The sequence below is a fragment of the Pomacea canaliculata genome, linkage group LG9 (assembly GCF_003073045.1).
Source record: "Pomacea canaliculata isolate SZHN2017 linkage group LG9, ASM307304v1, whole genome shotgun sequence".
Taxonomy (NCBI): Eukaryota; Metazoa; Mollusca; class Gastropoda; order Architaenioglossa; family Ampullariidae; genus Pomacea; species Pomacea canaliculata.
In genome coordinates, this window is record NC_037598.1 from 10,949,551 (window position 1) to 10,976,615 (window position 27,065).

General features: G+C 38.7%; 3 protein-coding genes and 1 long non-coding RNA gene across 6 annotated transcripts; 1 reads left to right on the forward strand and 3 right to left on the reverse strand.

Moving 5' to 3' along the window:
• Positions 1-132: 132 nt before the first annotated feature.
• Positions 133-10,660, reverse strand: LOC112572037 (probable glutamate receptor). Its single transcript, XM_025251543.1, has 10 exons — positions 10,400-10,660; positions 9,587-9,628; positions 8,512-8,691; positions 7,823-8,025; positions 6,444-6,583; positions 5,771-5,964; positions 4,432-4,712; positions 3,862-4,123; positions 3,285-3,449; positions 133-2,889 (listed from the first exon to the last, which is right to left on the reverse strand). The coding sequence occupies exons 1-10, from the start codon at positions 10,409-10,411 to the stop codon at positions 2,746-2,748; spliced, it is 1,623 nt and encodes a 540-aa protein (XP_025107328.1). The 5' UTR covers positions 10,412-10,660; the 3' UTR covers positions 133-2,745.
• LOC112572040 lies at positions 4,600-7,899 on the forward strand. 3 transcript variants are annotated; one of them, XR_003100934.1, is made up of 6 exons: positions 4,600-4,736; positions 5,375-5,436; positions 5,801-5,994; positions 6,416-6,551; positions 6,894-7,443; positions 7,772-7,899. It is a non-coding gene; the product is annotated as an uncharacterized LOC112572040 (long non-coding RNA). The 3 variants fall into 3 exon arrangements; XR_003100933.1 differs by having other exon boundaries at positions 6,894-7,814; XR_003100935.1 differs by lacking the exon at positions 5,375-5,436 and having other exon boundaries at positions 4,602-4,736; positions 6,894-7,814.
• Positions 10,661-12,311: 1,651 nt separating the features above from the next.
• Positions 12,312-17,668, reverse strand: LOC112572038. The gene is made up of 5 exons (XM_025251544.1): positions 16,757-17,668; positions 15,607-15,845; positions 14,702-15,135; positions 14,149-14,256; positions 12,312-13,551 (listed from the first exon to the last, which is right to left on the reverse strand). The coding sequence occupies exons 1-5, from the start codon at positions 17,171-17,173 to the stop codon at positions 13,373-13,375; spliced, it is 1,377 nt and encodes a 458-aa protein (XP_025107329.1). The 5' UTR covers positions 17,174-17,668; the 3' UTR covers positions 12,312-13,372.
• A 2,820-nt stretch (positions 17,669-20,488) lies between these two features.
• Positions 20,489-26,996, reverse strand: LOC112572361. The gene is made up of 5 exons (XM_025251997.1): positions 26,052-26,996; positions 25,025-25,263; positions 24,067-24,500; positions 23,556-23,663; positions 20,489-23,059 (listed from the first exon to the last, which is right to left on the reverse strand). The coding sequence occupies exons 1-5, from the start codon at positions 26,454-26,456 to the stop codon at positions 22,890-22,892; spliced, it is 1,356 nt and encodes a 451-aa protein (XP_025107782.1). The 5' UTR covers positions 26,457-26,996; the 3' UTR covers positions 20,489-22,889.
• Positions 26,997-27,065: the final 69 nt, after the last annotated feature.

The following is a 27,065-nucleotide window of genomic DNA, read 5'->3' on the forward strand; positions in this document are numbered from 1 at the left end:
GCAGTAACTTTGCCCGTCTCTTAAAAAAAAGGAAAAGAAATCAACAAAATAAAGTGTATAACTACAATTCCCATAGCCTCTGCCTTTGCTTGCTCGAGTCAGGTACACACGAAGAGTTGCATTCCATCAACGTATTTTCAAAACAGGATTTATTTATCAAAACACAACATTTACCACATGAAATACATTTTTAAAAATACATTGATTTGAAAATTACACTGATCCAAGTTTTGAGCATCGTATAAAATAGGCATTCATGTCATTTTTTTTTTTTTGTGTATATGAATGATTGAGCGAGCGAGTGAATGAAGGAGTGAGTGAGCGTGTGTTAGTGAATGATTAAAATATTAAAAAAATCAGCGCACCCTAAGCAGCACTGACAATTCTGCTAGTTGAGCATCAACATTTGGATACATTGTCACCACCTCATTACCCTATAACCATCCAGCGTGTAAAATGTGTTTATGCAAACAAAGTTCAGGTACAATTGTCCACTACTGTCTAATCCTTTAGCTACATTTTTTTTCCTAAACTAGCTCTAAAGCTGTTCTGGCAGGGAATGTACTTCGTACAAAAATATAAAAGGTCTCTTCTGATGAAAGATGTGTCATTATTCTCAAAATAGGTAAGAATAGAGCTATACAAAGAGATGAAAAAATACCATCATAATATTAAATACTTGACTTCCAAGATGGCTTACAAAGGTATGTACGTAGGTGAAAATATACGTACACGCGAGATTACAAATTTCATGCAATACAGCCTCAGGCAGGCAAGTATCAGGATGTATTTCAAAATATATTTCATGAGAAATAGGTGATGGCTAGACTGACAGCATGTTCAAAAATACGCTTTTATATTTGTAAGTCTGTATAAAATTTGTCTCGCGGATCAATGAGCTAAATATGAGGTATCTAAAATAATAATAATAAACAATAAGCCTGCAGTTGCACATGAACCAGGACAAGTTTGTATCACACACATTATGTTTAGTTACAATATCAAATATTTTTGACGTTTTCTTAATACAACTGACAGTCAGCAAGGTGCATTTAATTTAGTGCCACGATAAAACATTTTATTTTGTCGCCTTCTTCTTCTCTTTGTCGCCACAGTAAAGTGTCTTGTTGAACTCCACGGTCAAATCCTGGGTGTGGTGCTGAACACTGTGTCATTAGCTCGAAGGTTGGAAGAGAAACTGAGCTATAGAGAGCTAATAACACCGAGTGATAATTATTAGCTGATTTGTCTCTGTGGTCTAATCAATTAAATACTTATGGCGTACTGTGGCGAGCTTGCGGAACGGGATTCAGTAGTCAGTGGTTTGCTCCAGACCAACATCAGCACCCTGAAGCACAACTTTCTTGGTAACGGATTTACTACATGGAAATAGCCTCAAAAACACAGAAGAAGATCTCTCTAAAATACAACGGCGCACATGAAAAAAACTACATTTTTAAAAACTTTTTCATGCCACTGACACGGCGAGGCAAACACAGATAGTTATCTAGTATGGCACTAATTTCCGCAGACATTATGGCACTAATTACTGCAGACAAAAATTACCTTCACACAAATTTTGCTGGGGGGAGAATGGAGTAACTACCACCACACTTACAAAGCGAAAGAGAAAATCTGTCATTTTGTTTGAGTTCTACGGTGTCTTTGGTTTGTGCTTTAAATTATAGGTTGATTCTATTCCCCGCTAAACCACTAAGAACGCACACACACACACACACACTCACACACACCTTTTTATTTGTTTGCATGCTAAACTTAAAAATAAATAATTGCAGGATCATAGAAATATAAACAATACAAGACAGAATCGATCCTACTCGGAAGGTCTTTCTCACAAAACAATCTTAGTAACAGACATAATGCCCGTTTAATTGCAGTGACAGGTATCCAAGAAGGGATGTATACTTGTAGAACAAAGTAACTGCTAGTTCCTGCCGAAATTCCCGCCAACAGTAACCCTACAAGAAACACCAGTGTACACCAAGTACTATCTTTGACAGAACCATCAACTCCACAACATGTATCTAGTACAAGCTTACAACAGTAGTACCTGATGGACAGCCTGCGCCAAGACAATTGTTATAAGCCAGTGATTGTAATTAACCGAAATATCACTAATATCAATCGGTTTCCTGAAGAAGACTTTTTTCGATGAAGAAAGCTTCGTAGTCACAACAATTAGGAAACAGCCTCTCACACCACTAATACTGACACGATGAGGACCGTAAACATGCAGTAGGAAAAGGGGGGAGTTGGGTACAACGAATATTAAAGTACACTTTTCTGGGTCACACAGTAACAACAAGAAACGATTCTGTCGACGAAGGTAGTGGCAAGCAAGTTTCTCGAAAAAGGGTCCAGCAATTGTTAATTGTCCTTGATAACACTTACACAAGTTTAAAATACAAGGCGCGTATGTATACACGCCATGTTTTGACCATGCGGTCTGCCAGAAAAATAGTAATTACAATAATCAGCAACATTTTCGACAATAACTGTTGCTTTGCCAAAAGCCTCTGCCAAAAGGTCTCTCTCACAGCGTGGATTTAACAAATAAAATCCGTAATTAAATGAAAAAATGGCGAAGTCGAAAAAAGGCAGAACGTGTAGGCAGTCTGAAACAAGATGAAGTGATAAAAAAAAAAATGAAAGAAAAGCCCCCTTAAACAAGATGGAGATAGGTGAGAGATGAAATTCAAATGCAGATGTTGGGTGCCGAGTTGCTCAGTCAGATTTTTCAATGTCGTCTGCTTTGGTCGGAACGGCGTCTTGGGTCGGCACTACGGAGTCGTCTGCTCCATCCTTGGCGTCTTCCTTCTCCTTTCCTTTCTCTTTGTCCTCGGGCTCCATCTCTGGTTCTCCGTCAGCCTGCGCAAGATAAATACAGACCATATCAGAATAATGTCGGCAGCATCATAAACTTCAATCTGAATAATCCTATCAGGAAAACGTATTCGTCTCTAAAAGAAGACGGTCAAAATCTATTAAAGGAAATTTAAAAAAACAAGAAATATTGAAATTCGCTTTAAATTCCGCAAGCTATACAGTTTTTTTTTATATAGAAAAAAGTAAACCAAATTAAAAGGAAAGAAAAAAGAGAAATAGCTGCTGCTGATGATGATTGATAGTGGATGACTACTGATGGATGGTGGATAAGGACTGATAATAAACGGAGGGATAAATGGATAGATAAATGAATGGATGGATGGATGGATGGTGATGATGACGACGATGACGATGATGCTGAAACATAGAGACTTCACCTCCTTCTCCTCGGCAGTCTTAGCAGCCTTGGCTTCCAAGGAAGGCTGGGTCTCCGTGCCCTCCTCTTCATCCTCATCCTCCAGTACTGTCGTGGCCTGCTGGCCGGCCTTACCTGGCTTGTTCAAAGGCTCCGCCGCCGCCGCTTCCTCGTCAGGTCTCTGCAGCTGTACGGTATCACGCCAATAAGTAGATACATCAACAGACATCAAAGGTATGCGGAGATGTTACTGTCATGCAATACTTAAGCACACAGCTGGAGCACACCTCGTGGGGTTAGCATCAAGTCATGTCAGGTGCAGGTGTAATGAATCATTCCAATAAACAGAAGGACAGATAGGGCACACCTCATGGCATCAGCAAAAATCGAGTGAGGTCAGTGCAGTATTATAGCGTCAATAGATAGGCACAAGGATGGGCTTATGTCATGTCATTTGCTAAACATCAAGTCATATCTCTGTGGCAGTAAAAGATCTTAATCAGACACCTAACTGGGTATCAGGCCCGCCATTAGTTGCACGGCAATAAACAAACAGTAGGTGAGCACACAAACCTACACACCACAATCTATATATTCACCTTGAAGTGCCCCCTGGTGTGAAGAATTTCAAGAGCAGCAATCACGGCAGTGAAGATGCCACACAGGAAGAGAAACAAGAAAGGCACGGCTAGGTCACGTGGGCTCATGGTAATAAACGTTGGACCGCTTTCTCGGCGCCGGACCGGAAGCAAGTTACCATCGGAGTCTGTGCAGTGACCCCCTTTCTTGCTCCATTTATGAACCAGCCTATCGATGGTACCATTTTCTCTCAGCTTCTGGATGGCTTCCCCAACCCTGTCTCTGTCGGAATAAGTAATAAATGAGAAATTTTCAATTTGAAAGGTCACTAAAAGGAAAAAAAAAAATCGAAGTATTACTATTTTTGACACAAGAGAACATTAAAAAAAAGGGAAATTTTTAATTTGTTGGAAATAGTTTAAATGGCATCTCGCTTCCAGGAGACTAAATTTTTTAAAATTAATTAATAAACAGACACAGAGACACGCAGACATACAGAGAAAAGATTGTGTGTGTGGGGAAGGGGAAAGGTCAGATGGACGTCATACTAGAAATGACGTCACAGTGACGCTAGAAAAATGACGTCATACCTCACGCCGTCTGCGTAGCCGCCGTCAGCGAAGGGCAGACCGTAGGTCAGAGAGCCAAGGCCGCCGCCAAAGCTCACAAGGTCGCAGTTCTGCGAGGCCAGGTAGTCGGCCTTGACGGCGGGCAGCAGCAGTCCGAACTTGCCGTTCGACTCGCGCACCCTGCTCAGGCCCTCCTCCAGGGTACCTACCCAGTTGTGGCGACCCCGCACGTACTCGTGCAGGCGTTTCTGGAGGTGCTCCGTGCTGATCCGCAGTTCCAGGTCCGTTTCGCTGTGACGGATCTGAACGAGAGGTCGATGGCAGAGGTTGGTGCGCATGCGCGGTAAACCAGAGGAAGAGGGAGAAAGTGGGGGATAGACATAGAACTCGAATTTGTTTATTGAGTAGGTCATGGGCCCAGTTCAAGGGGGGGATTACATCCACGTGATTACAGTCATATAAAGAAAAATGCCGTCGCAGATGCATTGTCAAAAAAAAAAAAAAAAGGCCATACACACACTTACGCAAACATTCATTTACAATCTGCATCTATTAACATATACAGTAAACATACTTGTGCATTAATGTTACCATTTAGTCTTTGAAAAGCCTCGTATACAAATGTCATGTCTAATTGCGATTGCTGTCGGCTCTAAGTAATGACAATCTGAAATGTAAGCAGTATTTATAAAAATTTTTTAGTGACATACTTTAGGTACATGTTCACGTAAATTAACGTACTTCGTACAAAATGCACTTCAGTTTCATCATTGTAGCAAAATGGACGCTGTAGGGAATAATGTTTAACCTATTATCGATATTTATGACACTTTAGATTCATTATTCCTAACCTAAATTAAAGCCTCTCTCTTTTACTAATTAACTAAGGTCTCTCTTTCTCTATCTCTGTCTCTCTTACTGATGTGCTTTACATCTAAGAGGTAGTTGTTTTGGACGATTTCAGACTTGAATGTGCTGTATCCATAGACACTACTCTTATTATTCCAGTCCTGTTTGTAACAGTTTGTAAGTCTTAATTTTAATTCTTTTATGTCAAATTCACACCACCAACACTTTCTCTTATACCAAATTCAAACAGACATAAATGAATCACTGCAGAATTTAGTCATGTCATTATGTTATTAATTTGAAGACAAAGGGATTTCTATCTCCTAAGTACCAAAAAATTTTCAGAACACTAACTACCTTTACCTGCCCTTGATACCAAGTCCTAATCAGATAACGATTGCGTTTATTTCTTATTATAACTGTTTGGTAGATTCCAGCAAGAACACATGAACAGACAAACATACAAGCAAAAGAAAGAAAGAAGAAATAAAATAAATCACTCGGTACTCACAATACCAATGTTCATATCACGGTCCTGCAGGATGTCGTCAAAGTTGCGGAATCCTAGAGACGCCTGCTGGTGTGGGCGCGAGCTGACCAGCGCCGTCAGGTTGGAGACATAGGCGAAGAGGATGAAAATACTAAAAAACCACCAAGCAACCGCCAGCGCGCGCCCCGACAACGACTTGGGTGCTTCCCGGTACCCTGGGTATCATCAACACGTAGCACGATCAGGTCAGCTGTCACTCGCTTAGGTTGTCAAATCGTTCCGGTATTAGTAGCACACCACAAAGATTTTTTACCCCCTACCCCATCTCATCTGGCATTGCCCTGGTCAAGACTGAGCAACTTAACGAGTGCCAAGTCGTCTTCCTTTTCTGTATTGCCTCCCTTTAAAGCATTCGTTTCAAAATTTTTAAACGTAACCTGCTTCTTTTTCTCTTAATTAACCTAGTGCACAATTTAAATATCGAAATGAGTAATTTTCCTTTGGACTCCGATTTTCGGATTCTTAGGCCCACATTTTAAATGACGTATAATGTTTGGAATTTGATCTGAACTTTGGCAGTAAATAATGCTGTATATGGTATAAGCCTTCATTTAAAGTTTCAAGTTTTTGGTTTGGTTTATGTATGTGTGTGTTTACTTTTGAAAGACATCGAGAGGTCGGAAGTTTTGCTAACCTTGGAGACTGAAGGTACTCAAGACGAACAAGAGGCTGCCTCTTAGACCAAATGAGTAGCGGGCTCTGCGCACGTCCTTGTCCTGGGCCACTCGGGACCATTCGTAAGGTGAGAAACGACCAATCAAGAAGAAACCAATACTGTTACAAAAGAAAACTGACATTACTGGCCATGCAAAGACATAAAAATAATGTAACACATCATCATCATCAGCAGTAGTCATTTAGTCCTATTTAGCTATATAATGCTATCACATGTGATCTTTCCTGTAACTACGCTTGCAGATTAATAAAGCTGATTTGCAGATGACCAAAACCTCTGGATGATTCTTCTTCCACACACACACACCCATCCTCTCATTGGTGATGTTGTTTTCGTAAGAAATATGGATCCTCTTTATTGTAGCATTCGATTTTCACGGACTAAATTATCTTTCAATTCTGCTCTCAGGGTCTCTCGAGACAACATATGAAGAAGGAGATGACCAGGGCATGTACGGATTTTGTCGTGAATAGAGATGTTGTCATTCCAGAGATGTTGCATTTGGATGAGGGCTGCTGAAAAAATTGAACTCAAATATTTGAAACTTCGAACTGTCTCGAACTTCTCAACTCTGATGTCCGTCCTGATGCCATGAGCCTTGTTAGTCAACAGCTTAGTCTTTTCTGCTTTGATCTCCCTGCCTTGCGCTGCTGATACTTTTTCAAGGCGTTTAACAAGATCATCAATATCTTATTTTTTACCAGCTATTCCAACCTTCATACTCTTCTTGTGCCACGATTCTTGTAAGGAAGATGTGAGACAATGCAGGGGAGAGTACTAAGCCTTATTGAACTCCATCTATTGTTCTTAGCCATTCACCTACGCCGCCGTTGAAGAATACTGCACCGGTTGTCTCGTCATACAGATGTTCTATGAATGATCGAATTGTAGTTTCTCTTAGTGCTACACACTTTAGGCTATCGATTGCCTTCTTCACGTCTGTAGATTCCGTTTTGCTGTGAGTACTTTTCAGCTATTGTACTGAAATTGAATATCTTCTTGGGAATGCTGCTTGTCATTCTGCGATGATTTTTGTTCTTATGGGAGGCTGGTCTTTTTAAGATAATATTGAATGGGTCCATAAACTACAAAAGTTCGAAGTTCTGCCTTACAAAAGTTTTTAACATGATTTGACACATCGTTGATATAAAAAAAAGGAAGGAAGAAAAGATGACTGGGTTGAAAAAAAGTAAGAAAAGAAGGAAACATAAATTAAAAAAAACCCACCTCTTTGTTTACCTATTAAGTACAATTTGAAAGCATTCTTTTATATTACATATCTACAGAAACATTACACTAACCACACCCACAGTCTTCAAGTTCATTTTGACGATTACCTTACAAGAAACAGGGCAAGAACAAGCAGGACCCAAGAGGAGGCGCTGAAGGGCAGCAGCAGCAGGGATGCCCCAAGCTCTGGTCCTGCCAGTGGGCGTGGCAACAGCAGCTTGATGCTGGAGCTGTCAAAAGGTTGTGAAAACTTCACCACGCTCTCCCGGCTAGGTGTCATAGCAATGGCTCCAATCGCCATGTCCGCAGACTGTGAGACAGAGATGAAAGGATTCATCACCCCTAGTCAAAGCTACTGAATACTAATATTCAGAATTATTGCCCTAGTGTAACTTAATCCGATTTGCATCAATCGAGCTTAGTCCAGCAAGAGTGACAAGCAGACTGCGAGAGATGAAATAACATGAATCTGTCATGCAGATTGAAGTGGTGATAGGTTGAACGAAAACCCAGAGGAATAAAACACTGATAAATGCATCGTACTATGCATTTATTCCAGCTTCGATGTCGATGACAAAATGTGAGAGGGAAAAAGACAAACACAGGAAAATGCTCTTTCCCTCCCCCCACACACACATCCTCTCTTTAAACATATAGCAGGTTTGTCACATAGTCCTTGTAGTAAATAGTTGTAGTTCTTGCAGCCATGCTTGTTGTTCAACCCCTAATCCCCCGAACAGACACACCAACGCACACATGGTCCTTTTGACCAGCTGCACGTCCACACGTATATCACCTTTTTGACCAGCTGCCCGATGAGTCCTTCCCACTCGTCCTGGGAGTTCTGGTGACCGTAAGAGCCGTTATGGATCTTCAGCTCGTAGTTAAAGCTGGCCATCTTGGACACCAGGGTCAGAAGGTCAATAAGCATACCTTCGGCACCTCCGTCAGCCGTCCTGATGATGTAGGGTGGGTCCTTTTGGATAAGGTGAGGGGTGGGGAGGAAAAAAAAGGGGGAAATTGCAATAAACAATTTATAACACTATATATAAATATACACACACATGGCTAGTTAAAATTATTTTAACACGAAAGCGTACTGTGGTATCACCTATTCCCCACGAAGTATGTGTCCGGGATTTAAGTTGTACTGCTACTCGCTGGTTTGTGTGTGGGTGTATATGTTGAACACGATAGCAAACAGGTTGAGACCGTCCTGTAAATCATCTTGCACATATGATGTATGTTTAGTGATTAAATGATTTCTGATATTTAATATTGACTAACCTTGTATGTGTGTGTGCTTAAGTAAATGACTGAGCGCCTATATGCGTGCTTGTTTTTAAGAAAAACTGAGATGGTGACAGAGTATGCCTACATGTTGTGAGCAATAGGTAGAAAGAAAGAGTGGCAATAATATAGGGGTGGTGTGAAGAGGCGTTGGTCTTTTTGCAAGCGCAATCAGCAGAGGATCTGCTCCCCATCATAACGAGTATGATATATGTGGCAGCGGCAAACTAGTTCACCTTCTAGAACACACACACCAGTATTTTTAAAGACAACATTTTCCATTTCTTCGCTTCTGAAAGTTACAAAACAACAAGACCATGGCTTTAAACAACTGATGACAGTACTACTGGGATTTTTTTTTTTTTCGAAGTAAATATTTTATTTCAAATTTTATAATAGGATTTACATTAATTCTTTTACATTACACTGTTCAAGATGATTATAGATGATATATATATATACTGATGTTATATATTTTCTACGTTGATATTATATTATATATTATTGATATTATGATATTATAATGAAGACTTTATAGATCATATCTACGAGTGCATTTTAAGTCATGAACCTGCACTCACCTCGATCGTAATGACATCATAGTGAGGGTTCTTGGTATCTACCTGAAATAGGTAGAAAATAAAAGCTTTAAGTACAATCAACTTCACAAGACATAAATTTACACACGCTTTTTTCTGATAAAACAATTTGAGGTAAAAAGAAGCCTTAGTTTTACTGTCAATTGATTAATAGTCCATGGCAAGTTTTTAGAGGCAACCCTCGACAGGAGCAGCTTCTTGCCCATTCCCATTTAAAGCTCTGTGTGCCGTTTATCTGTAATTTTTCCTCCCGGAAACTCGGCAAATTATGAAATGCTGAAGCAGCAAACAGCTGCGTTCGCATCCCCGTAATATCAAACACGAAGACAAGAAAGTAAAAATAAAAATAAAAGAAAAGCGATGGCTGCTGCATCCCGAGAACACGATCAATATTCAGACACTGCGTGCTTCCACCAAAGAAAAAAAAAATATTGGTGAGCTGTAGCTTCCAGACTTTTCTCTTTTTATAATTCAAATTAGATATGCTGACCCCGACTTTCATTTCTAAAGAGCAGGGGACTTGTACAACACAAAACACAATTGGTAGGTAGATCCATTTCATACAAGATATTCCAAGCAAGCACCATGGACTGGCACAGGCTGAGACAGGAAAGCAGGAGAGTCGCCGATTTCCACTCCGACCAGGACAATCGAAAGACTGGCAGCAAGAGAATATACGCAATAAGCGGCAGGAGCTGTGAAAGATGCCAGTGAGGACAGCATGCAGGGTAGGTTATCTGGCGGGAGGGAAACTAATGGAGGAAGCTGAGAATTCGGTACAAGAAGCGACCTTACCGTGTCGTCCATTGTGAAGTCACCAGCGATGCAGGCAGTAGCAGGGAGACGAAAGAGAAAACGAGAGGCAGAGAGCGCGAGTGGTGGCTGTACGTGCACAGCTGAGGCCGTAACCCAGTGGCACCAGCACGCACGTACGCACGCATGCGCAGAATAGAGAATGCTGCGGCCGCCGTCTGCTGCTGGCCAGCAGGCTCCGAGCAGCACTGTCGTCGTCGTTGTTAGTCATCCTCCGAACACGGTCCCTTCCCACACCATAGAGCTAGATGTGACGCTGCCGTCTCGATCCTTCGCCTGGCTGCTGGGAAGGAAGAAGGGGGTTGGGCATGGCGGCGGAGTGGGGGGGGGTGAGGGCGCCGGCTGCAGTTCTCTCCCTTGTCAAAGCACAGCTTGCGGTAGAACAAAGAAGAAAGACGGCTCCTGAGTGACATCCCTGCTGGGGACAAAGCCACCGCACGAGCAGCCCGTGGCCACGGCCACCAAATGTCATTCTTCTTACAGCCACCCGTAATGTTGAGAGATGAAAAGGGAGTTTGATTTCTTCCCCAGGAAAAAGTTATTTTACATCTCGGAAAAGGAAATAAAATTTAGCCTAACACACAAAGCAAAACAACCCACCAACCACGATGTTTCTTTTTAAAGGTTGCTTCATGAAGTGGGTGCGTGTAAAATATACTCGTGTCTACACAGTCTCATTCAATGCATGCAAAATATAATCTATCTCGACTTCCATTTTTGCATGATCGACAGCGTCGGTTGTTCATCCATCACTTTGTCTAGACTGCCTTTATTTACTTGTGTATCTGGGAGATTATAAGTTTATAGCTTCTACACTTAGAAGTGTTGATTTATTTTTCACTGAAATTAAAAGTCATTTTCAAAGCGGCTAATTTTTCTTAAACCACACCCTTTACGAAAGATAACAAAATTTAATGTCATATGAGTAATGTTCACAAAACTTGAGTCAGAACTGTCTTCTAATAACTTTTACCCCATCAATAACGACTCATTTAAAGCAGATAAGAGTTTAGACAGTTTGCAATGTTTACTGCAATACCTCAGCAATGTTAACAAACACCGATGACAGTCATTAATGCCAAGAGTCAGATATGAGTACTCAAGATGACCTGTTTGTGTGTGTGTGAGGGAGAGAAGGAGAGAGAGCGCGCACGCACGTGCATGTCATGCAAGTGAACATGACCCAGTGCTGCAGTCGGTTCCCACCACAAATTCTAGTAACCGCTTGCCCGCTGTTACTATTATGGGATGGCTTCGATTCCGCGAAATTTGCCACCTTTCGCCTGCGAATAACGATCGGCCATTTGTAGGGAACAAGGTAAAGGTCGTCGCTTTATCGCTGGCGTCTGCTACCAGGCGTCGAGTTCTCTGTGCCGCCATGACACGGGATGTCATCTGCCATGTACAGATGGTCATTTAGCAAAATCTGCATGCTATTAAAGCCTGGAATATGCAGAGTGCCGACTAATATGGGGAAGTATAGTAAACGATTATAAAAACAATGCTGAGCCCGTTACAAAAAAAAAAAAAAAAGGAGGGGGAGGGAATCGTTTGAGTCAAGCTTCACATTTTAAGTGTGCTCAGTTTGAAAATATTTAATGCTCCTTGCTGTAAAAATAGAGATATTTAGATAACTTTCGATTCAAACCTTTGCTTATCGATTCTTTGATTTTGCAGGATTTTTTTAAAAATTGTGCCAGCAGGACAACTCTCATCCGTCACTCACACAGGTCATATGTCAGCTAAAAATATCTACAGTTCTGTAAGGTCATTAGAAGTCGATCTTGTCCAAGGCTCACTTGGAATGAGGGACGAAGTAGACACCCGCAGTTTCACTTATTAAATCAACTAGTTAATTCTGATTTAAAACATATATGAAAGCTCAACATTCATATAATAAAGAAAGTGTATTTAATAATAATAATACAGTGAATTCAACTTATAAAGCGTCATGTCCCGGTCCTATGGGCTGGCTCATGGCGCTTTACAGAAAAATATAAGACAGAAACATACACGGAAGCACGCAACATAACACAGAATATATGTCATATGAGTTGTAATATGTGTAGCCAGAAGCTGCTTCCAGCATGCACAATTCATTTGAAAAACTATAATCAAGACTGCAAATGCTTTTCTCGTTATTTAAAGCATGTCATGTGTCGTCTGCTTGTGAAAGTTTAGATGATGGCGTCGGCAGCGGGGAAAAACCAGCTCATTCTCTTGTCGTCAGCTAATGTAAGCAAATCCCTTTCATCGTGATGACAAACTGCTTCAAGTGAAGAAGGGAGTTAAAGGTTATCTTGAAGTAAATAATCCCTTCATCCCAGAAACTTTCATATCCGTTACAAACATATATTAGCTGCGGTTGCAGTGGTGTGGGAACTAGGCAACACCAACTTGTACACGCCTATAGTCGGCAGATGCTCGGCTTTGGAAGGCGTGAAGAGGGGAAAAACAACTCCATGCTGACAGTGAACAAAGTTCACATTCTTGTCTATTCAGTATTTTTCATGGACGTGTAATACAAGGTCGTGGTATTTTTTGAGGGGTGGGGAGGGGCGGTTGCCTCCCCTTTACCTGGTTCCTGCGCCACTGCGATGTTACATACACCATCATATATATACTTATCTATTGCAAATCTCTAAAATTTATTAACATTATTACAACCATCAGAAATGTATATAATGATTGCTTGATGTGAAAAAAATTATATCAAAATAAATCTGAATTACAAAATTTTTTTTTTTAAAAGTGTAGCCAGGACTTTTTTTTTAAAAAAAACTTTCTTATTGAGCTGCAGAGTTCTTTTAATGGAACAACAGTGCATATTTTGGCTCTCAAAGATAAAATAAAAGCAATGCAGTAAAACAGTCCTATGAGTTGTATAAAATGATCAACAAAAGCAGCATCCAATATACAGCTGAATTAACTGAAAAATAATGAAAATATATGAAGTCAAGCTAATAACACAAGTTCTTTCTTCTCCCTCTTTGTAACCAGCCATTTGTAATAGGTGTCATAGATCTCAGGCTTCTGATCTTCAGACACCCCATAACCCAGCTCCTGGCTTCTGCGTAATGCCCAGTCCAAGTCTTTGTCATACTGAACTGCAGCCACTAGCACAGCTATATACGCTGTTGAAATACAACAACAAAAACATTTGTGAATATATATTTCATGTTTTTCTCGCTTTGAATTTTAAGATTTGCATAACCAATGCTTGATACAAATATTTTCTTCGATCAATAAAATATTTCATGAGAATTTTGATCAAAGAAATATTCAAAGGGAAGGTTATTAGAAAAATGTTAGATAACAGAAGGTTAAATTAGATGTTAGAATCTACTAAAAAAGTACCAAATACCTAAGCTACACCATGCCTTATACCAACTGTTCTGAAAGTGACCAAATCAATTGCCGCAAAATGCAAACGTGCTTTATCCTATCTATAATCTGTTTAATAAGAAAGTAAAATATAAAACAATTTCTCAGAAATTACCTCTTAAAAAAAGGCATTTGCAAGCAGCGCAAGTATTTAGTTCACACAATAAAATAGTTGAATTTTAGGAATGGATTGAAAAATAGAATAACTTGCTACTGCTCTATAGCTATATAGCCCCCATGCATGCTGATAATAACAAAAAAATAGATATCGAAGTTGATGGCTAATCTGTTGCATTGTAACTATTCCTAAAAACTTTATATAATATATTATCTTTGCTATCCCTTACCTGCTCTCATACCCATAGCACAATGGACTAGCACGTGTCCCTTGCCTCCAATTTTCAAAAACTGGCTCATTGCTTTGTCTACATATGGTCCATATGGGGTGTTCAAATCTGTACAAAGATGGCATTTATTGACAATTTCCAAATGATTAATACATTTGTTTTGAATTTTATAATTTATTTTTATTTAAATTTTCTTTTCATAATGGCTCAGCACATTGAACTACATATAAAAAAGTAATTATGCAATGACGAAGTGGTCTTGAACAATGAAAGATGACAAGAAGGAGACAACAAATTTTTTAAACAAGATGAGGGAAGAGAAAGATTTAAAGATGGGTTGAGTGAAGGGTGAAATAGACAGAAAGATGGTGAGAGATAGAAAAGGGTAGAACAGACATAAAAAGTGGGAAATAAGGTTTGGGGAGAGCAGAATAACTTTGGTGTTAAAGCCTCTGTGCATGATCACCTATATAAAGAGGAAACTATTCAAGAAACAGATATTGCTGATGATAACTTTAATCTGTACATGTGTTGTCACCAGAAAATAACTTACTGAGAGGAAGATGATAGTACTGCAATCTGGATGACTCAAACGCCTGTCTCTCAGTCAGTTCCCGATAACCTATGTCATCACCAAATTCATCATAATTTCGACTCTCATAATTGACTTCTGATGTAGGGCTGATGAAGTAGGTTGGCCTCTTTGGGTCAATCCTCGTCTCCTCCAAGCGACCTTTGAACTGCCTTGGCTCTTTCCCATCATGGGCGTATGTGCCAGTATTTAGTTGTATGTTGAGCAAGTTCACCTCCTCTTGGCTTGGCTTTCCATCCAGCATGATCCCTGGCCGCATGTTGATGACAGATGTGAACCCCACCTTCTCTAAAACACTGATATGCGACTTTGTGATCTGACCTGCAGTGAACCAGTTTTTGTAGACTGGATGAGCCATCCAATAATCCATCCAATCTTCAGGTTCAACATCTGGTCTACAAAACATTATTTTAAAAATCTGTGTCAGCATGAATTCAAGTGGATTGAAACAGTGTTCTTCATTTTTAAATGTGAGTGAATACAAAGTCTGTAGCAAAATAATTCTCTGGGATTGAAATAATGTTGTTTTTCTATAATTTTTTTCCTTCTTTCAGTTGAAACTGTTTCATTATTTCTGAATATTTTATTAATTTTTTTCTGGAAGTGGGGGTAGAATTGCAGCAGAATAGCAGCTATGGTGTATAGTAAGGCAAGAAACATCATAAGAATCCTCATGACAGGTGTGCGCAAAATGAGAGAACATGAAACGTGGTGCATGATTGCAAGATTATCAAAGATTGAAGGTAATCCACTATTCTTTACATGTTTAAAACTATTTTCAACTACTTTCAGCTGAAAGTATAACATACACAAGCACACATTATATATATATGCATGAAGTGTCTGGTTAACAAAAGAATAATCACCTTGTTGGCTTTTCTGGTACAGGTTCTCCAGTGATTTTTGAAACCACCTTTTGCAGACTCTCTGAGATAAAGTCTAATCCCATTGCAGCTGAAATATTATAAAAGTCTGCACTGGTAATTCTTGGGGTAAAGTCTGGGTTGTGACGGGTCTGATTAGCCAGGTAAAGCAGTGTCACAAAGGTGATGGTGTACCCCCGATCACAATGTAGGTAAACAGGCTTTGGAAGTGTTGGTAAAATCTACAATATTAATTAAAAAGAAAAAAATAATATAAATAAAAACTAGTTTCAGACGTGTTTTGAATTTTTTCAGTTAAAACTTGTCTAGCCTATTTCACTGTGCCCAAATCCTACTCTACATGATTATACACCTTTACATTCAATACTTCACAAATGTATAAGTGGTTCATGCATGGGAAGGAAAAAAAAAGTAAGTCAAAGGAAAAATATAACAGTGAAAACAGTTGTTTAATCAATCCAATAGGAATGGATTGAAAAAGGCCTCTTACAAGCTAAGACATAAGACAACTTTATGATCAGCAATAAGGTTGCCATTCCATAAAGGTCAGTGACATAGGAAGATGCTCAGCTTTTTTTTTCTTTTTTTTTTTACTCCACGCTTACAGTGAATGATGTTCACATTCTTGCCTCCACAGTTGTTGTTTGTTATTTTTGTTTTGTTTTTTATAGGGGATGACTGTCAATTTATCTTCCCTTGGTTTATATACTACTGAAGGTATGAAAAATGCATATGCATTCTTTAACAAAGATGAAATCTTGAATCCATTGAAGTGGTTACAAAAACAAAAATCATGACACAATGAAAAAAGTCTTTTTATTATTTGTTTTAAACAGCATATATGTATTACAAGTAAACAAATTTGTTTGGAAGATTTTTTATATATTTATCCAAAATTGGTAACCCCTCATGAGCAAAGTAGTTACACTAGAAGAATGAACTTTCCCCCAAAGGTCAACCAACATGGACAGCACTGGTCTCAAAGATAACTTCTTAGGCATCTTGTTCATTATAAAACACTTATTACCAAATCTATTTACTCTTATCAAGTAGGTTACATTAAATGCATGGTAATCTTTATTGCAGTGTATCTTCAACAATTGAATGTTTGATCACATTGTGTGGGCATTACCTGTGTCATTTTCTGGACAGCATCAACACTAGCCCACTCATCCATGGGCTCCAACAAGTTTGCATACTTCAAACCTGCAACATTTTCAGCAATGTATCTGGCCTCTGATGTTCTGGGAAGGTAGTCTCCGCCAAAGGTTGTTGTTGCTTCATCATCAGGATACGCAAAAAGTGAGACAATGCTTTTGAATCCAGCATCTGCTGCATACTTTATTTGTTTCTCTGTTGGGCGTCCGCCAATGTGCAAATCTGGGGTGATTTCTTTGGCCCACCAACACTTTCTTGGTGACTTGAGACCTGGTGGATGTCTTCTGTCTGGAAATACTGAACGAGTCTGGGACTGTTGCGATGCCAGACAAGTTCCTACCCACCGAACACGCAATAGTTGGCCAAGCCTGAGCCTAAACTGGGGATTCATTGTAGTCTTTGCTAGACAACTCGATAGTGCGCCGAAAACATTGGCGATTTTTTATTATTATTTTACGAGAGAGAAGTCTTTACCACAAGCCTTGTAACTGCGTCCTGCCCTATAGCAAGCAAGCCTTCATATTTATAGCCTCTCTCCTTTGAGGCCTGACCGAGCGTGCGTTAATAAGCAATGATAAGAATATTTTAGTCTTTCATTGACCATGGACGATCAACACACCGTACATATGTAGCGGGAGGGGCAGCGCTCTGTTCCCTCCATCCTGCACCCCTTATCCTCCTCTGACCTGGCCAGTCACGCGGTCGCCGCGTGAGCGAGACTAGTGACACTAGTGACCTTAGAATGAGTGACGTAGCACCCAAGTTTTTGCGTATAAATAACACTGAAAATGAAGTGTCTGAGCACGTGCAAAATCGACCTTGGGTGGTTTCCTTGCCAAAATCAACAACAGGTGTTCTGGTCCTCTCAAGTGCCTTACATATCTAAAAAATACTCTTTCTCTTTTTTCGAGTGCGAGAGAAGATCGAGTCATTGCAATATGGATGTGTATAGGTGGATTGCTGTCTGTCGAGACCAACGCTTAAACTCTTGCTCTCGGCGAGCGTAAACAATGAATGTGACTAAACCGGAAACTTTGTACACACCTATACCTCGTTTTAGTATTTAACTGGGGAAAAAAAAATCGTCTGCCAGCAGTCCAGTAATACAAGTTCGTGATTGCACCGCGTGTTTTGGTCCGCTTTTTAAGTGGCTCACTTACATGGAAATTCTTCTTTCCTGTCCATTTCCCCGTATTTTTGACTGCGAGATAAGCACCATACTGCCGAGTGCAGATGTTCTGGTCCACTGTCATTGTGTCAAATGGCTTGATCACGTATAATACCTCGAAAGCTCATTTGTCTCTAAATAGAATTTATAGGCATTAAAAGAGGTAGGTGACAGATATTAGCGGAGTAGGAGTTAGGTATGTGTAGAATGGAATTGGTTTGTACCTGTAAATCATGTTTAAAAAAATCCAATTCAGTGAATTCACATACCTTTGTGCAACCCATCAGCAGGTGTGCGTACGTTTGTCCTCGTCGTATGAACGAAATAGACATGTATTATTGTTCCTTGGGTGAATGAAACTTTTTGTGTCGTCTCGTGCATGATAAAATAGCGAACGAAAGCAATTGTGAAAAGCATAGCACAGTGAGAAGCTTTCTGTTCAGGAGCTGAACGACAGACCAAAGAAAACATCCTTTCTGGAAAAAGCAGTGTCTTTTGTGCATTCCAAGGTCGGCTAAGTGCGGGAGTGTAGTAGATGGAAGAAAAAACACACACACAACACGAGGTGTTAGACTAGATAGCACACCCAACGAGTATATAGGGTCTAGAATTGAAACTCTTGTTTGAAAGGTATAGTTCGAAGCTAATTTTTTGTTTGTTCATTTGTTTGCCTTTTTGTAGTAGGTGATTTTGTGTTGTTTTCCTCCTAATATAATCAACTCAGCCACTGTAAAATATATAGGATACCGATAAAAGTCGATTCTGCTTAGAAGAATATAAGACGGATCTGGTCGATTCGACTATAGCAGTTGATGAGCGGCACGTGGCGCAACGGTTAGCGCCTGTCACCAATACAGTGAAGGTTGGCTGCCCAGAGTTCATTTCTCGTCTCGGGCACGCTGTTCTTTCTCTGCACGTGGCATCTGTTTACAGGGCTGGCTGCTTGCCGTAATATAGCCTCAGTTGCTGACACGGCGTAAAACACCAAATCCCCCCCCCCCCCTATAGCAGTTGATCCGACCCCAACCTATAGTCGATTCGACCACATATAATCACGCAATGACTCCGCTACAAAGTGAATTTTGATTTAATCTTTTTTTATATATATCAGCTTTGGTTGGCCTGCTCATGTGATCTTTCGTCACTTTTATCGTTTCTGCGCGCACTTGCCTGTGTGTATCTCTTCACTTTTATTACCTTTTCCTTTAAGATTTAAAAAAATGGAACTGTGCTTATCTTTTTTTGTGGAAATTACTAAGGTTTCGTGTTCAGTTTATAACTATATGTCCTTCTTTAGACTTCAGATCGGAAAGTAACAGGGACAGGGCGGTGTCAGTACACGTGAATCCTTGAAAAGAACCTTGGTATGTAATCGTGTCACCGTTGGATAACCTTGGCTGGATGGCCTACGTCCTCGTTTTCGCGTGAACCCAACTTCAAAAAAAAACAACAAAAAAAAAAAAAACCCAAACAAAAAAAAAAAAAAAAAAAAAACAACCGACGACAACAACAACAACAACAAAAAACCCCATCGTGTAGTGACATATTGCGGGACCCTTTCTTATCTGTTAATGTTTGGTTGTACGCGAGCGTTTTGTGGCAGACGAATAATAACGAATTCTGTTATCAGTAGTCGAATCGAGTTCAGTCGACTGTAGTCGAATTCACTCATGCGTGGTCGAATCGGCCGATGGCACTAAAACTGCATTTGCAGACGATGCAATCTACTTCATTCGGACTTCGTTGGTTATAATATATAATCACATAATTTATCATAGAAGTTTATAGCCGAGTTTAAATCAGATATAAACTTATTTTCGCGCACTTTATTGTCATTAGATGTGGCAACTTTATATCAAAACACATGCATACAATAAAAGTTAATTGAATGAATCTCATTTACCTGCACACACAGAAATATAGCTGCTCTTTGCAGGTGTGATCAGCTACACCGTTTAGAGCGAAGGCCTCTATTTCATTTTCATTCGTAATTGTTGACAAAATAAAATAATACTCGAGTAGATTAGTTGATACTTTTGTCTTTCGGCAGAGATGTTACAGCTTAGAAAGGAGTTACATATGTATAACACGTTTTGCGGATGGGATGCGTATCTTTAGAAATTTGATCAGTAAAGCAATAATAATAATAATAATGATAATGATCATAATAATGATAATAATAGTAATAATAGTAATAATAATAGTGTATATGGCGCCGTATCCTGTCCTACAGACAAGCTCAAGGTGCTTCACAAATGACAAAAGGTGGCACGATGTCAAAATAAGAAGACAATATTAATAAAAGGACGTAGGTGTGTAGCAGACTGTGTACTCCATGTCAAAGCGCAGAGACCACACACAGTACAAACCACAATCCGCAGTCCAAACATCCCACATATTATACAAGCCGGAATACACTCCATAGCAAATGTAGTTCCAAATAGCACGTCCAACAGATGGAACCAGTCACAACACGAGCCAGTCGTGGATGTATTCACTCACATGACCACAAAATAACAATAGTCATGAACACAAAAAAAGTATAAAGTACCAGCACCATATATTTCTCAGTTAGGTATACGTTGACAGAATTAATCGCAGGTATAAGTTATGAACTGCTTCACACACCACAGAACATTTGTAAACTTTGTATTCATCAACAACCCTCTCCCAGCATAAGCCATGATACATAACTGCATTTTTCTCTATTTTCAACTTTCTTTTTAAAACTGTGACTTTCTTAAAAGCAGACATACACAGAACAATGAACTGCTTGACATATGACCATACAAATAAAAAAATAATGTTCAGTTTCACTAATAGGCACACAGGACTAGCTGCCAAAACCCATGATGACAAAGACAACCCACTCTTACAATCATTTTAATGACATCTTACACAAACAAACACTGTACCCAGCCTTAAAGATTCATATCCTTTATAGTACATGGAAAGATTATATCAGTAGGCATGTTGTATGTAAAGCATTGCTACAATGTTTCATTTTAAGTTTTTTTTAACATGTACCCTGTAAAACCTATCAAATCTTACTTTTTTCACTTGATATATTTTCATCATGAAACAATATAAAATTGTGGGATCTCAATGAAAATATTTAATGTTAAAAAGGTTTCTTCCACAATTAAAAAATATTGTCCAAAATTGCATTTAAAACAACAAAATTGTGATCTTTTTTCATCAACCTCTGTGTCAGCCCTCATGCAAACATATTCAGTCACAAGAGATCTAAAATATCAATTCACAATAAATATAAACACAGATTGTAACAATGGGAAGATCAAACATGCTCATGATTCTGCCCAAATAACTGGTTGCTTCAACTACCCCATCGAAACTCCCGACAATTTTCAAATTGTTTTCTTTACTCTTTAGCAGGTCATAAAAATATGTTGGATGTAAAAAGAAATGATTGTTATCACTGCATTTATCACAAAATTGTACTAACTTGCTATATGAATAGAGGAAGTGAAAGTTATTGTTTTTAAATTGGTTTTTTGCTGAAAATTCTTTTTAAAAACACTGAAAGTCTTTTTTTCCCAAATGTAATAAAGCTATATTAACAAAACAACTCACAACAGTAACTTTAAAACAAAGTCAACAAATTAATGACAACAACATAAGAAATCTTTTGGCATGTGGCTGATTGTGGCGTAAAGTTCTTAACAAACTGAATCAAATAAAATTGAACCAGATAAAAATTTGTAGAAAAAGAAAGAAGTGAATGTGTCAGTTTTTTCTTGAACCAGTCATGCAACTATGACCATCTAATGGTAAAAACCCACAATAAGCACTTTAGATATAGAGACCCAAAAGGTGAAAAAAAATCTTCATTTAGGCACGTTGTTCATGCATGGAAAGGCAAGAATGCAGACACTGCTTGTACCTAAAAGTCCTGATGCTGTTAAACAGTTCAAAATGGTAAGAAGGTGGAATGTGGTTCTCACACATTTTCAGCAAATAGTGCTTCATGATTTTCTATTGATGAGTCAAGTGGCAATGAAACAGAGACATAAGGAATGGCATTACTAGATTTGCGAGGTTGCTAGCTTACATATGGTGCTTTAATCTCTTCATTTCGAGGGATACTCAGTATGATTACCTCCAGAAGTCCTTTTGCAAATACTTAAATTTGGTTCAGCTGAAATGCCCAGAAGAAAAATACAAATAAAAGTATGGAAGCAATAGGAGTCTAGAAGTTTTTTGCCCCTTTTGTGTGAACTTACTATCAGGTATAAGCACTTTCCAATCAGACTTGCTAATTCACAACACACTCAGAGTTGCATACGCAAATATATATTTTTATATATTTATATATAACTTTTGTATTATCTCATGGCATGTAGATGGCATGTGCTGAGTGCAAAAGAAAGACAGATGGATGTTGAAGGAGTCTGCACAATGTTTGACTCTGAAAAACTGGGTCATTTAAGCCCTATTCTTCTAATGGATGGGACCACTATATTTAAAAACAATTTTCATCAGTATCATGCTTCAAAATAAAGGTAATACAAACACAAGAACAATTGCAGATCTTTGGAAAGATGTAAACAACATATAAATGTATATATATATTTGTGCGTGCGCACGCTTATACCTGCATATGAACATTGAGCAGTTTTACAGTCATATCTTTTTTCATAGCAAGATGATAAATTCTCATCATTCATAATCAGTCAAACAAACTGAACATATGGCCTTTTTCCCTGAAAGACATCCTTATAATAATCTTGCCAATGAATGTGAGACCTGATGTCTGTAAAGATAGTAACCAAATCAAAATAACAATAATGATTAATATGACAAATAAAAAAGCTTATAAGCTGGTCTATCGCCTTGTTTGATAAACATTGTGACATAGTGTTGAGATAGACAATAGTATAAAAACATGAAGAATAAATAATTAAAAAGCTTTTACTTTCTATAATTCCTCTTTCTTCTGCCTCTTTGTAACCAGCCATTTGTAATATGTGTCATAAATCTCAGGTGTCTGATCTCCAGACACCCCAAAACCCAGCTCTCGGCTTCTGCGTAATGCCCAGTCCAAGTCTTTGTCATACTGAACTGCAGCCACCAGCACAGCTACATACGCTGTTAAAACACATCAACAGAAACAATTTTCAAAATATACTCCATGTTCATATTACTTTTAACTTTAAGATTTGCATAAACAATGCTCGATGTAAGTTTCTTCAACCACTAAAACAGTCCATCCTCCCATAATTAACGAAATATCAAAAATGAAATGTTACAGAAATGATAGGGCTTAACAAGCAGAAAACTATTAATGATGTGCATCTGTAAAATTAGTACCAAGCACAAATATGCTTTAATATGCCGTAATAATATTGTCAATAAAATGTCCCATCACCACACCAGGCATAGTACCTTCAAATGCACAGAAAACAAAAACATTGATAAAATATGGAACTATCACACAAATTAAAGTTTAAAGAAAGACAATTCCAAGCAATGTTTGTAGAATAGCTTAACTAGTTGTTGCTCCTTTGCTGGCAATGACAAAAACAAGTAGCACACTGGTCCCCAGTCAAGTTGTTGGTAATCTATCATTGTCACTGTCACTTACCTGCTCGCGCGCCACTGGCACAATGTACTAGAACTGGACCCTTGCCTCCAATTTCCAAAAACTGGCTCATAACTTTGTCTACATAAGCTTCATATGGCCCTTCTGAATCTGGTAAAAGAAGACATTTGTTGTCAATGTATCTTCTTTTGAAATAAATATTATTTTGATATAAATCTGCTTTCCACAATGATTTAACACCTTTAATCAAACAGATAATATATATGTGTGCATATATAAAAATGTTTTAAATAACTGAAAAGAAGAATTTAGTTGTAGGAGACAAAAATTAGAAATAGTGAGAAAAGACCAATATAAAAGATGGAGAGAAGGGAGATAAGAAAGGGAAAGGAAAAACAAGAGAGACAACAAAGTGGAAAGAGGATGGGAACAGACTGTTAATGTTAAATCCTGTCTATGCTGACCTCTTAAAAAGATAAAACTATTCCATGGATGTCTATTACTGATGATGATAACTAAAATTCATCTTCATTATCACCAAGACATAACTTACCAACAGGAAGATGATAATATTGCAATTTGGATGACTTAAATGTTAGTCTCTCAGTCAGTTCCTGATAACCTATGTCATCACCAAATTCATCATAATTTCGACTCTCATAATTGACTTCTGATGTAGGGCTGATGAAATAGTTGGGCCTCTTTGGGTCAATCCTTGTTTCCTCCAATCGTCCTTTGAACTGCCTTGGCTCTTTCCCATCATGGGCATATGTGCCAGTATTTTGTCGAATGTTGAGCAAGTTCACCTCCTCTTGGTTTGGCTTTCCATCCAGCATGATCCCTGATCGCTGGTTGATGACAGATGTGAACCCTACTTCCTCTAAGACACTGATGTGGGACTTTGTGATCTGACCTGCAGTGAACCAGTTTTTGTAGGCTGGATGAGCCATCCAATAATCCATCCAATCTTCAGGTTCAACTTCTGGCCTACACAACAATCAGGATCAATTGTATAAACTAACATTTAAAAGTCCATGTGCATCACATCTATCTCAAGCATATGTTTCTATTTTAAATTATAATGCTGCGGATAATGAACGCACAGACACAGTGCATGCAAACAAGCATGTACACAATTTATTTTAAGTTTTCTAAGGTCCTTTTCAGCTTTAATCCTTTCATACGAAAATATGTTTATCTTTATCTTCTGCAAATGTACAATACGATAATATTTATTCTGAGAGGAAGGGAAGATAAGGTCAAATAGCTGTTATAGTATGGTAATTCAAAAATAATAATAATAATCTTGATGCTAAAAAAAGACAGCAAGACAACCAGAAATTTTCGACCCATGAAAGTAAGGTTATAAAATTACGAAGATAATCCTTTTTGATATACACACACACACATACACACATGGAATGTCTAGTCAGTTAAAAGTAGAACACATACACTATATATATATACACACACACGCACATGAAATGTCTGATTATCAAAAGAATAATCACCGTGTTGGATTTTCTGGTACAGGTTCTCCAGTGATTTCTGAAACCACTTCTTGTGGAATCCTCGATATAAAATCTAATCCCATCGCAGCTGAAATATTATAAAAGTCTGCACTGGTAATTCTTGGGGTAAAGTCTGGGTTGTGACGGGTCTGGTTAGCTAGGTAAAGCAATGTTACAAAGGTGATGGTGTACCCCCGATCACAATGTAGGTAAACAGGCTTTGGAAGTGTTGGCAGAATCTGAAAATAATGTTAATAAAAACAATTAAATAGTTAATTTCAACAACTATACAAACTACAGTGCCATATATGGGAAATGGCAAATTAGCATGGTTTTTGCTTTAAAAGCAGGCATTCCTTACACATGATATCTTTAATCCCTTCAGAGTTATGTTGTTTACTTCATTGTCCAATTTCTCCTTTCGTTTATGTATTCATTTAATACTATTTTGAGAGCTCTGTTGCTCATACAAAAAGAAAAATATGCTTCAAAAGAACAAAATAAGCAATACACATATTTAAATAACATACATATAGTGAATGTTAAGGAAGGTGTGAGAAATGGCTCTTACAAACTAAATCAATACTGAACGACTTTAGAAATACACTAAAGATTCTTCTCAGTAATGGTACAAAAATGCAACAATGATAGTATCTTGAACATAATGACATCTTGAATGATATCAGTTGGAAAACATTGATTTGTAAGAACTGCAACTAAAAAAAATAATAAAAAATATTTTAAAACATTATTTATGAATGTTGCCAGTGAATAAACTGTATCCAGAATGTATCAGCCATCCAAAATTTCCTGGAACTGGCAAAATGGATACCTTAATCCATCCACATCCCAGTTATCTAACCCTGAATGGCATGTCACATAGTTCAATTACCTTTTTAAATGGCATGTGCTGTGCCTGCTGTCACCAAATCAATTTACACTTAACAAGAACAAATTACATGGTCAGTCTATCTGAAACATCCTGAGTAACTGAATATATTAGTTGCACTATATAGGCATTACATACCTTAGTCATTTTCTGGACAGCTTCAGCACTAGCCCACTCATCCATGGGCTCCAACAAGTTTGCATATTTCAAACCTGCAACTACTTCGGAAATATATCTGGCCTCTGATGTTCTAGGCAAGTAGTCTCCGCCAAAGGTTGTTGTTGGTTCATCGTCAGGATACGTAAAAAGTGAGACAATGCTTTTGAATCCAGCATCTGCTGCATACTTTATTTGTCGCTCTGTTGGGCGTCCGCCAACGTGCAAATCTGGGGTAATTTCTTTGGCCCACCAACACTTTCGTGGCGACTTGAGACCTGGTGGACGTCTTCTGTCTGGAAATACTGAACGAGTCTGAGACTGTTCTGCTGGCAGACAAGTTCTTAGAACCAGTATTGACACGAAGATCACAAAAAATCTCTTCATCTTTTCGTCACAACAAAACCCACCGCATAAGTGGTCAGTGACCCGCCCTCGTATACCAAAAAGAAGCAGACGACTACAAAAACGCACTTCAACTGACTGATATATATGACCACGAGTCGATGATACAAGCTTTGTAACGTCTCAAAACAGCGAACCAAGAATTCCTAAGTCCGCTATCGACTTGCCTATACTTATATTGGTCTTATAATGATGACGTGTCACTTTCCTTATCAGAGGACCTTTTCAGACACACTCTCCATCCGGTGTGCTCTAAAAATTAAGGATGATTTGAGTGACGACAGTTGTGTTGACGTGACCTGGTTCCTGTTGTTATCGTCGGTTGTTATTCAACATTCTTTAGATGTTCACTTAGAAACCATTAGGAAAATCAAAGTGAATGTAATGAATGAACTAGAATTGGAAAGAATGTGCGTTTAGAATTGTTTTCGTTAGTGTCTTTATCCCTTCTTTCAGATAAAATTCGTGAGAAAACACACGTGCCTAAACAGGCCAAACAACCTTCACCTCGTTGACATTTCGGGTGAAGGTTGAACGATCAGTGAGTGCTTTCCCCTGTTTTACTGGCCACGTTGATGTGTGTGCGTGTGA

Coding starts and splice junctions, on each gene's coding strand:
- LOC112572037 (XM_025251543.1), bottom strand. Junction 6,584..7,822: donor CTTGCCCTGTTTCTTGTAAG/GTAATCGTCAAA, acceptor CTTTTGTAACAG/TATTGGTTTCTTCTTGATTG. Junction 4,124..4,431: donor GGCTACGCAGACGGCGTGAG/GTATGACGTCAT, acceptor TTATTCCGACAG/AGACAGGGTTGGGGAAGCCA.
- LOC112572038 (XM_025251544.1), bottom strand. CDS start 17,173: ATGAATCCCCAGTTTAGGCTCAGGCTTGGCCAACTATTGCGTGTTCGG. Junction 15,136..15,606: donor GTACCAGAAAAGCCAACAAG/GTGATTATTCTT, acceptor AATGTTTTGTAG/ACCAGATGTTGAACCTGAAG. Junction 13,552..14,148: donor TGCTATGGGTATGAGAGCAG/GTAAGGGATAGC, acceptor GTATTTCAACAG/CGTATATAGCTGTGCTAGTG.
- LOC112572361 (XM_025251997.1), bottom strand. CDS start 26,456: ATGAAGAGATTTTTTGTGATCTTCGTGTCAATACTGGTTCTAAGAACT. Junction 24,501..25,024: donor GTACCAGAAAATCCAACACG/GTGATTATTCTT, acceptor ATTGTTGTGTAG/GCCAGAAGTTGAACCTGAAG. Junction 23,060..23,555: donor TGCCAGTGGCGCGCGAGCAG/GTAAGTGACAGT, acceptor GTGTTTTAACAG/CGTATGTAGCTGTGCTGGTG.